Source organism: Lynx rufus, unplaced genomic scaffold (genome assembly GCF_022079265.1).
Source record: "Lynx rufus isolate CCGP_SWC_20201006 ecotype Redwood Valley unplaced genomic scaffold, mLynRuf1.p SCAF_17, whole genome shotgun sequence".
NCBI classification, from domain to species: domain Eukaryota; kingdom Metazoa; phylum Chordata; class Mammalia; order Carnivora; family Felidae; genus Lynx; species Lynx rufus.
The window spans coordinates 29,952,247-29,965,237 of NW_025814831.1; the positions used below are offsets into that span (position 1 = coordinate 29,952,247).

The window sequence follows — 12,991 nt, forward strand, 5'->3', positions numbered from 1 at the left end:
GTGGCTGTCCTAAGGAGCTCACAAACTGGAAGCCTACATGTCAGTCTGATCCACTAAGCAGCATTTCTACCGCAGACCTTCATCCTCTAGCACTGGCCAGTTCCCACCTTCGGCGTAGCAGACAGGCGGCAGCCAGACCTGACAGCCCTTGCTAAAACAACACTCTTGGTGCAGTGCTGCAGCCCTGATTGCTGTGAACGTCCAGGCGGACAGGAAAGGCCCTGGCACCTTTCCCCCAAGCCTGCTGGAGGCTTCCTGAGAACTGGTGGCTCGGCCTGGGGCACTGCCCTGCTGTCCAGGCAATCCATGAACCCAGACCAAGGACACGTGGAAGGGCAGGCTGGGCACAGGACAGAGCCTCCTCTGCCCCCTTCCCTCTGGCTTATTCAAATATAGGGCTCTTATGAATCCATCTTCTCAAAGTGTGAAAATAAGTGCATCTCCAAATTAACACCTCTCAAATTAGACTGCATCTGAACTGATGGTTTCTTAGCACTGTGTCTTTAACAGCATGTTTTTCTTAGTGGTATGAAACTGTTTTGTGATATGGTGCTTAGGTTTATTGAAATGTAACTCAGAGCAAGAGCTAGAGAATATAAAACTAAAATATCAAACTGCCCAGTAACAGGTGTGATACTTCAGGGAAAAGAAAATTAAATATGAGGACTAGGTTGTAGTCCCAACTGGGCCAACTAATTTGCTGTGTGACTTGTGGAGACATCACGTAAGGTCTCTGGATATCTGTCTCATTTGTAAGATGACAATACTAATACTTGCCCTTCCCTTTCTGAGTTATATGGTCAAAGGGCCATGAAGGCACTTCTCAATCATAGGACCACTTTTTGCCACCCTAATTAGAATGGACAGACTTAATGGTCTGCCTTAAGTATTACATATCCTACTTCTCGAGATCAGTAAGTCTAAATGATATTTAACGTCATCTATTAAGCTATTACCAGATGCCCATCATCTGCATTATTTCCCTCACCTCGCCGCAGCCCTCTCAGGTGGTGGAATAGCCCTCTGTATATGTGAGAAGAGGGAGGCTTAGGAGAGCCCCTTGCCACAAGTGACACTACCAGGAACCGGCAGAGTGAGCCAGGACTCAGACTAGAGTCACTCAGACCTGCGCAGCACAAAGCTGGCTTTTGGGAACAAGTGAGTCCCTGGGGTGGGCCTCTTACCCGGCGGGCCCACCTTCACCTCCGTGCTGCGGCTGACTGCCTGGCTTCCACGGTAGGCACTGCACGTGTAGGAGCCCTCGTCTCTGGGCTGCAGGTTGTGGATCAGCAGTGTGCCATCTGGGGACTGGTAGACTCGATGCCCGTCGGCCCGCACCGGCAGCCCATTCCTGAAGGGGACAGGACACTGGGAGAGCCGTCCACGGCCTCTGGTCTTGAGGCCCTAGGAGGCCATGCTGCCACTCCCAGTGCCCCAGAGCCCAGAGACAAAGGGAGGAGGTAATCACTGTGGACAGAGGACCCTCACTTCAAGAAAGAGATGGGCCAGGTGCCAAAAAGAACACTATCGGAGCAAAATAACTCAAAAGTAGAGGGAACTCACCCCAACTGAGCACACTGGTCTAAGTTACCATGAATTTGCCTCTTACCCACAAGGGAAGCCCCACTCTCACTTTTTATCAACAACAGTCTTTCCAGCAGCTGTGTGGTGGCCCTGTGCTGGGCAAGTGACGTAAGCGCTCCTTGCCTTGAGGGTACTGGGGTAGGTGTTTAGGGGCACCCTCCCTGAGGAAGACAGAGCTGAGACCCGACTTGAGAATGAGGAGGAGCAGCTGGCCAGCCAACGGGAGAACAAAGGGACTCGGGAGCTGGAAGGCAGAGGCCATGGTCAGAGCAGGGAGGGAAGTGAACAAGGCCTCAATGGGAGTTTGGACTGGACCCTGGGGGGAATGGAAGAGTGTGAACTAAGCAGGACTGACAGAGTATCTGCCCTTGGATGACTGGGCCTAGGACAAGCCTGAAAGCAGAGAGCAGGAAAGTGGCTCCTACAGAAGTGCACACATGGGTAAGGGGAGGATGTGCAAGGTAAGGGAGGAGAAATGAAGGACCACAGTGGTTACTCAGGGTTGCTGGGTAATGGCGGTGCCCCTCCACCATGGGGAGATCCAGGGCGGGGAGGACGGGTCAACGGTGAGTGTTCTTTTCCACCATTTGGCATTCTGGGTGCCCATGAGATACAAAGAGGCATTGGATTTGAGGTCTGGACCCAGATAGTCTGTCAGCACTGGGTGGCCCTGGAAACCACGTGTCAACAAGGTTGCCCAAGGTGAAGTTAGACAAGCCAAGGTCCAAGGACAGACCCTGAGGTGCGTCCGCCTCCGAGACATTGGTGTGAAAAGGTAAACCAGCCAGGAAAACAGAAGCAGCAGCCAGAGAAGGAAGAACATCAGAAGACAGTAGTTTCCTGGAGCCAAGAGGAGGGAGCATGTCAGGAGGTGCAAATGGTCAGCAGAAGAACACCTCTCAGGTCATGTGGGGACTGAGATAATGTCCAGAACGTTTAGGAACAGGTCAGTATCCTGGAGTGGTGGGTGGACGTGAGCCCCTGTGCAAGGACTGAGCTGTGAGTAGGGGGTGAACAGGTGGAGACCCCCAGTATGAACAGCCATACTGTGAGGGGGAGACTCCAGATGAGGCCAGGGTCTGCAGGGAAATACAGGGTCAGAGGAGGGTATCTTTTAAGTTATGCTTTGAAAGCGGGGACTCCTGAGCATGTTTGCTGCTGGTAAGATCAAGGAGAAGCAAAATTGAAGACAGAAGCTTGAAAGGATAATCAGAGACCCGACCTGATCAAGGTAGGCCGGCACCAAGAACAACTGCTGAAAAGCCTACAGAGGCTCCCTGCCTCCCTCCTGCGTGCAGGCCCCTTCCCATCCTGACATCATCTCTCCAGTACTCACCTCTGAGGCTTGATCAAGAACATCCTTCCCCTCCTCAGCCTTTAAGGCTCAGCCAAAGTCACCTGCATTGCCACCCTTTGATTCCCCCAGATAGAAGGCAGACCTCTAGAGCTCAGGGGACACAGGGCCATCTCCTGCCTGGGGAGTATCTGGGGGGCTCAGATTACCCCCAAGACCCCCAGAGCCTCGGCTATTGCTGACACACTGCAAGGAGGAAGGGGGCCAAAAAAAAAAAGTTGCTGAAAGAAGGAATGAACGAATAAAAGAGCAACTGATCTGGTGTAAACGACACTGAAGTCCCCACAGCTGAGTATACCCAGTGGTTCTCTACCCCCATCTCCAGATACTGTCAACTGTCATGACTTGGGAGGAAGTACTACTGGCATCTAGTGGGTGGGTGGCCTGGATGCTGCTGAACACCCTACAATACACAGAACTGCCCCAACCACCAAAAGTTATCAGGGTCTGAAATGTCAAGAGTGCCGAGGTTGAGAGACCCTGGTGTAGCCCAACCAAAAGAAAGAGAGCAGTCCTGTGGGGCCCCGCTGTGTAGGGAAGGGGGTGCTGCCACCAGGCCTGCAGGTAGGAGTTGAAGAATGAAGGCCGCGGGCAGTGGGAACAGCAGTATCGCTGCAGAAAGGTGAGCGTCTTCTCCAAACTACAAGCCTCTGAGGGCCAGGCCTGCCTGGAATAGAGCCTTACCTGGACCACCTGATGTTTACACTTTCTCCTGTCACCACGCATAGCAGCCTGGCCGTGTCACCCTCTGGCACCAGCATAGTAGAGGGCAGCTCTGTGATGGCCAGCTCCCCTAGGGCAAGGAGGAGGCATTGTCAGCCACCACACCAGTCCTGCCCCACCTGTGCCACCTGACCCTCAGGACTGCCACCTCACCCAGAACTCTGAGCTGGACCCATCTCTGGTCTCGGTCCTGCCCGTTGAAAGCGACACAGGCATAGAAGCCGCCATCTTCCGGAGCCACGTGGCTGATGACCAGAGAGCCATCGGGCTGCAGCTGGTGTCTAGAGACAAAGCACAGTCAGGTAGCTCCTCCCCCAAGGGGCTGGAAGAAATGGGGGTGGGGCAGGGTCTTCCTTTCCCCATAAGAGGCTGAGTGGCCCTTTCAGTGGGGTCTGAGCAAAGGGCCATCTAACCTTAGGCCCTGAGGTCCTCCAGATGCTGAGCTCTCTCGTTTACCTGAAGGTACCTGACTTTTAAGCCTGGCAATAAACCATTTCCAATCTCCAAATACAAAATAATTCTGGTTGGGTTTCTAGTTCTTGCTGTGCTCATTCAGTAGACTCAAATCTTGGTTCTGCCACTTAGGAGCTGTGTGGTGTGTTAAACTCCTGTGTGTAAAATGGGGATAAAATAGCACCTACCTCCACATGGCTCTCCTGAAGACTGTATGATAGAGAACAAGCCTCATACTCCTAATGGGCACGATACATGCCCATGCTGTTATGGTTACAGCCAGAAATGGGTCTGCCTCCATTTTGTCCCTCAGCCATCACCTCTCCTTAGCTAGCCTGTTACTTCTGTCCACTAACCGCAGTGGAAAGACCCAGAAACCCAAATGTTGGTCTGCCCAAGGAGCCCTACCCCCAGCGGTATCCTCTCTCAAGAGCCCCTGGAGTCCTGCTCAGGACTGATGAGAGGTGGCACCTGGCAGCTCCCTCCCCTGAGGCCTGCACAGGGTCAGGGGCTAAAGGCGGGACAGGAAGGGGAAGAGAGGAGCTGAACAAACCTGGGGGAAGAGAGGGGCTGCCCATCTCTTTGCCACTCAATGGCTGGGGGTGGGAAGCCCTCAGCACGACAGGTCAACTGGATCCGCTGACCTGGATGGGCGTCCACCACCCTAGGCTGGTTCCTGTCCAGAAGCAGCCTGCAGAACAAGCACCCCACAGCCATGAGAGGGGGGGACTCTGTCTGCACAAGCACCTGACCCCCTTCTCCCTCTCCAGCCACATTCAGCTTCCTAAGAAAGCTGCTCTGTGCTGGTCAGGACATCACCAATAACTACCCGGGGCAGTCAAAAAGCCACCTCCAGCTTTCTCGCTTTCCCCACCCCCGACCACCACCCCAGAATCTCGACTGTCTGCTCCCCGCCCTGCACATCTGCTTTGAGATCCTGCACATCTGCCCTGCACAAGGCACTTTGACTTGGGCCCCTCCAGCCCTCTGCAACCCCTCTATAAACTCCCAAGGCCATCTCAGGCTCTCCAGCTCCTGCTCTGCTTCCCTTCCCTCAGCTCCTGTGCCCTGGGCCATGGGCCAGTCTCAACTGTTTGGGGAAGGGAAGAGGGCTCCCTTTCCACCTCCCTAGTCCTTGCCCGGCAGAGCCCTGTGACCCCACCCACTCTCCCTTCCTTTCACCACTAGGACCCCCATCGGCCCTGGCCCTCCAGTGGGGTAGGCTGAGAGCAGAATGGCGTTGCTGCACTGTTACCTGGTCGTGGGCCGAATCTGCAAGGAGGAGACAGCCCCCAGGCCCCCCGCGTTCCCCACTAGGCTGGACTCCCGAGGACTGTGGCCCTGGGCTGGGTCCCTGGTCTGAGGGAAGTGCCTTGGCTCAGCCTCAGACAGCACGGCCACGTCACCCCCTGTCATGAGGCCAGGAGAAGGGGTGAGCTGTGGGGGGAATGCAGCGGAAGGAAGGAAGGGCCACGAGGCTGGCCAGGGACGTGTGGAAAAATGAGGGTCACAAGGGGGAGGACATCCACCTCGGCCCAACTGGAGCACGTGGTCCCTGCCAGCAGAAGGGGCCCCTCCAGCGTGGGAGCACCCTGGCTCAGGCCCTCCCAGCCAGCGCCTCCCACCTGGGGCCATGACAATCCTCTGGGTGTGGGGTGGGGACGGAGACCTGTTCCGCTGGGCGTGGGGTGGGGACAGAGACCTGTGACACGAAGCTGGATCTTCTGAGAGTCACGGCCTGGCCTGCTGCTGCCACAGCTGTAGGTGCCAGTGTCCTCTGCCCGCAGGGGACTGATGACCAGGGAGCCATCGGGCTGCAGCTTGTGCCTGAATGAGGAGGACAGTGAGCCCAGGCCCCCTCAGGCCCCAGTGCTCCTACCAGAGTGCTCCTACCGTAACCCTGCCTGCACCCTCCCATCCCAGGGGAGATCACCTGTCAGAGGAGATGGGCCGCCCATCTTTCTGCCACCTGGCATGGGGCTCCGGGGAGGTGTCGTCTTGACAGAAGAGGCGCACTAAGTGCCCCAGGGCCGCCTGCACCAGGGCTGGCTCTGAGCCTGCCAAGCTGATCCTGGGAAGTGGGAGTGAGAACCTGCACTAACAACACAAGCGCCAGGGCCAGGGACTCCCCCTCCATCAGTGTCCCACCACAGAGAGCTCGGTGCCCATCCTGTCTCAGGCACCTTTGGGGTCACAGGGTCCCCTGGGAGGCCCAGCTCTAGAAGCCCGTGGGCTCAGGAATTCACTCCACCCCCACCCCGGCTCCCCACCATGCCCTTGGACGTAGCTACCTCAACCTGGTCCTGCAACAGCAGCAAGGGAGGTACAGAGCCCAGGGCGTGGAGAGGTCGGGAGAGAGAGCTCACACCAGATTCCCGTGTAGAACTAAACCACTGCTTGATCCCTTTGGAATTTCAAGTTTTACTTATTTGTTTCTATTCTCCCCAAAAGTCTCATTAATAGGACATAGTCCCAAGACTGTGGAACCCATACTAAATCTAAGAGAGAATATCACCATTTTGCAGGTCAAGAAACTGAGGCTTGGAGAAGTTGGATGAGTTGCCAAAGGTCACGAAGCCTGCAAGCTTTTCCAACTAGACAGGCCCCGGGGCGTCCTGGCAAGATCAGACCCAGGCACCCACCATCTATTGGCGAAGGCCCCCCCAGGCAAGACCATTTGGAGGATTTGAGGTTAGGGATGGGGCGGGAGGATCTGCAGACTTCAGGGTTTGAGCTCCAATGGGCGCAGCTCCTGACCTGGGGAAGGTAGGCCTTACCTGTAGGAAGAGCTGTGGGAGGGCGCCGCTGGCCTCCCGGCATCTCCGCCCAGTCCAGGGGCACTGGGCCCAAGCTCCTGGCCCAGGGGCCTCTCTCCAAAGGCCTGGGCGTGGCCCTCCTCTCCAGGCCCAGGCTCTCGGTCTCGCCACCAGAGGCCACCAGAAGGCAAGGGCCTCGTCTGGACTGTGGCCCCCGTCCTGTGCCTGCCGGCCTCTTGCTGGCCTCCAGGACCGCTGCCACCACCGTCTCTATGGGTGCTCTGGCCAGAGGCCCCAGGCTCAGGTCTGGGGGGCTCCTGTTGACGTCCCCGGCAGCTGCTCACGCACTCCTCTTCAGAGGCAAAGTTATTGCCGTTGCCATGGCACCCGCCATACCAGAAGCGGTTACACTGGCCCACGGAGGGGACGAAGTACCAGCGGGCGGCCCAGTCCGTGCAGGAGCCATGGGCACTGGGCAGCAGGCACCGCACAGGGTAGGCTGAGGGGGCAGGGAAGGGGCAGGGAGGGGGCAGGTCATCAGGCTGCAGATACTGCCCCGGCAGAGCTCTGCCAAGAAGTGCCCACCGCCCCCTCAGCCTCAGATGTGGGAGCCAGGCTCTTCCCAAGTTCACAGAGCGGGTCTACACCCCTGTCTGGGCCCCTGACCTGGCCCTGGGGACAGTCTGCTCACTGCCCAGACCTACCTGGGCTGGGATCACCAGCAGCCTCCGGGATCAGCCCGTCCACCTCCACCCACAGAACTAGAGCGCTCCAGAAGGTCAGGGCCATGAGCAACCTGGACTGGCTCCCTCATGCCCCTCCCCATGCCTGACCCAGGTCCCTAGAGTACACACACGCACCGAGCTTGGCTTTGATGTACTTAGCTCGCGATAAGAACCCAGCCCTCAGCTCGCAAGGACATCTGTGAAGAGGCCCAGCCTCTGAACCCGCCTCCAGCCCCCAGCCAGCCTGTTCTAACGGCCTACCTTCCCAGCACAGCCCTGCTCTGCCTCTCTACAGACACAGAGGTGACTGCGGCTGGCCCCTGCGGGGGTCCCATCCAGGGACCAGCCTCCTGCAGACTCTGACCACCAGCCCATCTGGCTTTTGAGGTCCCCATGAGGGTCCCTGCCGGTGCCACCCACATATCCCATGCTCCAGTCTCAATGACCTCCCTCTAGGACTCATCCCAGGCAGGGTGGGGCCATCCCTGTCCATCCGGGCTCTGACCACCCTATACCATCTCTGCCTCTGGAAGGGGCTGAGCCCCCATGGTGGGGGCGGGGCAGGACAAGCCTTCCTTGTCTGTGGGCGCCCTGCCTACAATTCTCCCCAACTCCCACAAGCAGTCAGATGGTTTCAAATGCAAACTGTTGGAAACAAGAACAATATGGCACTGTTCTCTGACCTGGCACCTAGCAGGTGATCAGTAAATATTTGTCAAAGAAATGAATGAATAACTGAGCTGGTAGGAAGATCTGGGTGGGGCTCTGTGGTGGTTAAGGGGGGCAAAGCGGGACCACAGCCTACTCACCAGGAAGGATGAAGGGGCATCCACTCACCATAGCCGGGCTGGCCCACACAGCCTTCCCCAAGAGGACCAGCAGCAGAGGCCACATTATCATAGCAACAGCCAAACCGGGAGCCCTGGCACTCACTGGGCTCCTTCTGCTGAGCCTGGGGCTGGTGGGCCTTGGGAGCCTGCGGAGGAAACCCAGACTGGGGAAGTTGGGAATAGGTCTGGCTCTTGGTGGGGACTCTAGGCTGCCTGGGGAAGGAGGACAGGAAGAGGGAGGGGCAGAATTGCAGTACCCCAGCCTCAGGGGAAGGTCAGATGGACCCCCCCTGCACACACACACCCCCACTCCAGCCTAGGCCCGTATCTGAAGCCCAAGTGCAGAGAGTCTGGATCACAGTGGCGCTGAGCAGGTGCGGGACTCCTGCCCACTCATGTGAACCAGACACTTACTGTGGAAGCCACTGCTCTCGACACCGGCCTTCTCCCGGTCTTATCACTGCTGTAAGATGCTGCACAGCCAGCTTGATGGGGCCCCTCAGCCACAGACACCCCATCAGGGCAGCACCCGTACCTAGACAAGCATCACACAGCAGTCTCGTCACCACCCAACCCCTGATCCCCACCCTCACGGGATCCCCCGAGCTTCCAGCATCCTGGAAACTGGGCTCTGAGGCTCCCTACGCTGGGAGCTGAGCAGTTAAGGATCCGAACGGGAGACACCGCGTCCTTCCACGTGGGGCATACCGTTCTGCATGCCAAGCCACATCCACCAACCACTCAGTGGCAGCCAGGGACACAGCAGTAACACGATAAGCAGGGCCGTGTCTCCTGATACCTGACGGTTCCTCAACTCCTACCCAAGGCGGAAACCCCTAACCGAGGAGAAAATTCACTAAGCCTGCACAAATCTTGGCTTCCCGAGTAGGTTTTACAAAATCGCAGCAGATGGGGGGATGGGGAAAAGAGGGGTGAGCAGAGCCCTCCTCCTGTTTCAGCTCTGTCAACCACAAGATGGGAAGGAAGGGGAAAGAGGAACACATCAGAGCGCCTTCCGTGTGCCAGGCACCCTGGGATGGTTCCATCCTCACGGCAACCCAGCCTGTGGCTGTCACTGTTCCCAGTCTCACAGAGGAAGCCAAGACCAAAGGAATAACTTGCCCTGATCACGCAGCACACAGCGGATAGATCGCCACCGGGCTGCTGGCCCCAAAGTCTGGGCTCTCAGCGCCCCAGCCCCGGAGAGACCGGTAGCCTGGTTTGGATCTGGAAGCTAGAATTCTATCCCACGTGCCTTCCCAGAGCCTCAGGCTACACCTCAACGGGCTGACTTCGGTAGCGAAAGCGGAAATTCTTACCCCCACTCTGCACATTAGGAAGGTCAGTGACAGGAAGCAGAGTCCCCAAGACTGCACAGTCAGGGCAGCTGGGAGATAACACCTCGGAAGTCCCATCCCTGAGCTCTGCAAACCCCACCCCCTCTCTGCTCGGAGTCGCTGCCCTGCCCATCAGATACCATCCCCCGGCCCCATCTCCCTTCTTTGACTTGGTGAAGAGGAAGAGGCACCTACCTGCTCTGCTGACATGAGGCCCCAGGACAGCCCTGCCACTGTGGCCCAAGAGATACAGTGTGGCCGTCAGGACAGCACCCATAGGGGCTGAGTCTGCAGTCGTGGGGTGCCAAGCCAGACTGTCTGTGTGGGGATTGCTGAAAAGAGGGGGCTGGCGCTGGCAGGTGGAGGCCCTGGGCTCCTGTGGGGTTTCCTTGGGCCGAGGGCTGCTCTTGACGGGCCCACCACTGGCCTCTGGAATCTAGAAAGAAGAGGAAGCAAAAGACACATGAGGTGTCCGCCTGGACACCTCTCCATCTATGTCCACACCAGACCTACCTCTCCCCAGCCCCCCTAAACCACCTACCCCCCCCCAACCTCCATCTCCAGGGCCCTGTGTTGGGGGCTTCCACTGAGCTTCTCACCTGAGGTGGGGGCCGCCTGAGGCCCCAGAGATACGGGAGGATCCCTGGGGCTGCTGTGCATGTCCTGCATGCTGGGGACGCCTGCAGGGAGTGGGCGGTCAGGCCCACGCCGTGGCCACGCTAACCACCACGTGGTCCCACCCCACCACTCAGGCAGCGCCTGGGGCACCCAGGACAGCAGAAGCGAGAACGAGCAGACCTGTGATTTCCTAAAACACCCTTCCCCTGTTTCAAGAGTCTTTAGTCCTAGAAAACACTAATGTTACATGTTGCACAAAAAGAAAAGCCAGATATAAAATTAGCATCGGTGTTTGATCCCAACTACGTAAAACAAAGCAATGATACTTTTAGATTGAACTGATGAAAAGACAAACAATCCAATTAAAAAATGGGCAAAGTGGGGCACCTGGCTGGCTCAGTTGGTAGAGCAGCCAACTCTAGATCTCAGGGTCGTGAGTTTGAGCCCTGCGCCGGGTGTGGAGATGACTTTAAAATCTTAAAGGGGTGCCTAGGTGGCTCAGTCCGTCAAGCATCCTACTCTTGATCTCTGCTCAGGTCACAATCCCAGTTTTTGAGTTCGAACCCCACATCAGGCTTTGCACTGATGGTGCAGAGCCTGCTTGAGATTCTGTCTCTCCTCCTCTCTGCTTCCCCCCCACCCCCAGCTTGTGCACCTGCTCACTCTCTCTCTCTCAAAATAAATGAACTTTTAAAAAACGAAAATCTTAAAAAAAATAATTTTAAAAATGGGCAAAGAACTTGAACAGACATTTCTCCAAAGAAAATACACAAATGGCCAATAAGCACACGAAAAGATGTTCAACATCATCGGTCATTACAGAAATGCAAATCAAAGCCACAGTGAGATACTCCTTCACACCCACTAGCATGGCGGTCATCAAAAAGGCTGAAGTAAGAAATGTCAGTGAGGACGTGGGTGAACCGGAACCCTCAGGCACCTCGGGTGGAAATGTAAATTGGTGCAGCCACCATGGAAACAGTTCGGCAATTCCTCCAAAAGTTAAACATAGAATTATCATAGAGCCTAGCACTTTCTAAGGCATACACCCAAGAGAAATGAAAACACATGTCCACACAGAAACTTACGCATGAGCATTTATAGTAGTCTTATCTGTTAGGGCCAAAAGATGGAAACAACCCAAATATACATCCACAGAAGAATGAATAAGCAGGTTGTGGCATATCCATGGAATTGTTATCAGCCATAAGAAAGAGGTCGTGCTGATGTGTGCTCTAGCCTGGATGAACCTTAAAAGCATTCTGCTGCCTGGGTGGCTCAGTCGGTTAAGCATCTGACTCTTGATTTCAGCTCAGGTCCTCATGACCTCACAGTCACAGGATCCAACCCCGTGGGGGGGGGGGGAGGCTGGAGCCTGCTTAAGATTCTCTCTCCCCCTCTCTTTGTGCCCTTCCCCCCATACCGCACTCTCTTCTCTCTCAAAATTATAAAATTGAGAAAAATAAAAACATCCTGCTGAGTGAAAGGTAGGCACGAAAGGGTGTATTATTCCTTTTATACGATACATCCAGAACAGGCAAATCCATAGAGACAGAAAGCAGATCAGCTTACCAGGGAAGGCAGTTAGGGTTAGCGGGGAGTGATTACTTAAGGGGGTACAGCAGGGTGCTTTTATGGGTGAGGAAATATTTTAAAACTAGAGGAGAGCGGGTGATTTTACAACATTGTGAGTACACAGCACCAAAGCATACACTTTGCAACGGTTAACGGTATGTTACGTGAATTTCACCTCAATAAAAAAATTTTATATTAAAAACACTTGTTTCAAAAAAAACACAATTTGATTGACAGATGAAGGGATGGGAGTAAATCATGAAAAAGCACATATAACAAAATTGCAGGTATAGAATTTAAGTGTGGGTACATGGCTGCTTGCTATACAGTTCTTCAACTATTCTGTATGTTTAAAATTCTTCACCAGCCTTCCTCAAAAAATTAAAAATAGGCGCCTGGGTGGCTCAGTCCATTAAGCGTCCAACTTCGGCTCAGGTCATGATCTCACAGTTCATGAGTTTGAGCCCCACATCGGGTTCTGTGCTGTCAGCCCAGAGCCTGGAGACTGCTTCAGATTCTGTATCTCTTTCTCTCTCTCTCTCTTTCTGACCCTTCTTTGCTTGTGCGCTCTCTCTCTCAAAAATAAAGACTTTTAAGAAATTAAAAGTAGAATTACCACATGACCCCCAGTAATTCTACTACTATTTACCCAAAGAATACAAAAACACTAATTCAAAAAGATGTATGTATCTCTATGTCTATTGCAGCATTATTTACAGTAGCCAAGATTTGGAAGCAACCTAAGTGTCCATCGACTGATGAATGGATAAAGAAGATGTACATATGCACAATGGAATATTACTCAGCCATAAAAAGAACGAATTCTTGCCATTGGCAACAGCATGGATGGACCTAGAGAGTATAATGCTAAGCAAAATAAAAGAAAGACAAATACTCTAGGATTTCACTCATATGTGGAATTTAAGAAACAAATGAACAAAGAAAAAAGAGAAAGAAACAGACTTGTAACCACAGAGAACTGATAGCTGCCAGAGGGGCAGCGGGTGGGGGGTGGGGGAAATAGGTTAAGGAGATT

The 12,991-nt window shown here is 54.8% G+C and overlaps 1 protein-coding gene across 1 annotated transcript in view; it reads right to left on the minus strand.

The window, feature by feature from the left end:
• Positions 1–12,991, minus strand: part of PAPLN (papilin, proteoglycan like sulfated glycoprotein) — a 29,622-nt gene that overhangs the window by 4,176 nt on the left and 12,455 nt on the right. The window contains exons 14-25 of the mRNA XM_047079743.1: positions 10,362–10,442; positions 9,958–10,198; positions 8,840–8,960; positions 8,433–8,571; positions 6,892–7,369; positions 6,048–6,185; positions 5,817–5,941; positions 5,370–5,523; positions 4,668–4,805; positions 3,815–3,942; positions 3,623–3,731; positions 1,185–1,351 (exon numbers count right to left, since the gene is read on the minus strand). Coding sequence (XP_046935699.1) covers positions 1,185–1,351; positions 3,623–3,731; positions 3,815–3,942; positions 4,668–4,805; positions 5,370–5,523; positions 5,817–5,941; positions 6,048–6,185; positions 6,892–7,369; positions 8,433–8,571; positions 8,840–8,960; positions 9,958–10,198; positions 10,362–10,442 — 2,019 coding nt within the window. The remainder of the gene's footprint in view (positions 1–1,184; positions 1,352–3,622; positions 3,732–3,814; positions 3,943–4,667; positions 4,806–5,369; positions 5,524–5,816; positions 5,942–6,047; positions 6,186–6,891; positions 7,370–8,432; positions 8,572–8,839; positions 8,961–9,957; positions 10,199–10,361; positions 10,443–12,991) is intronic.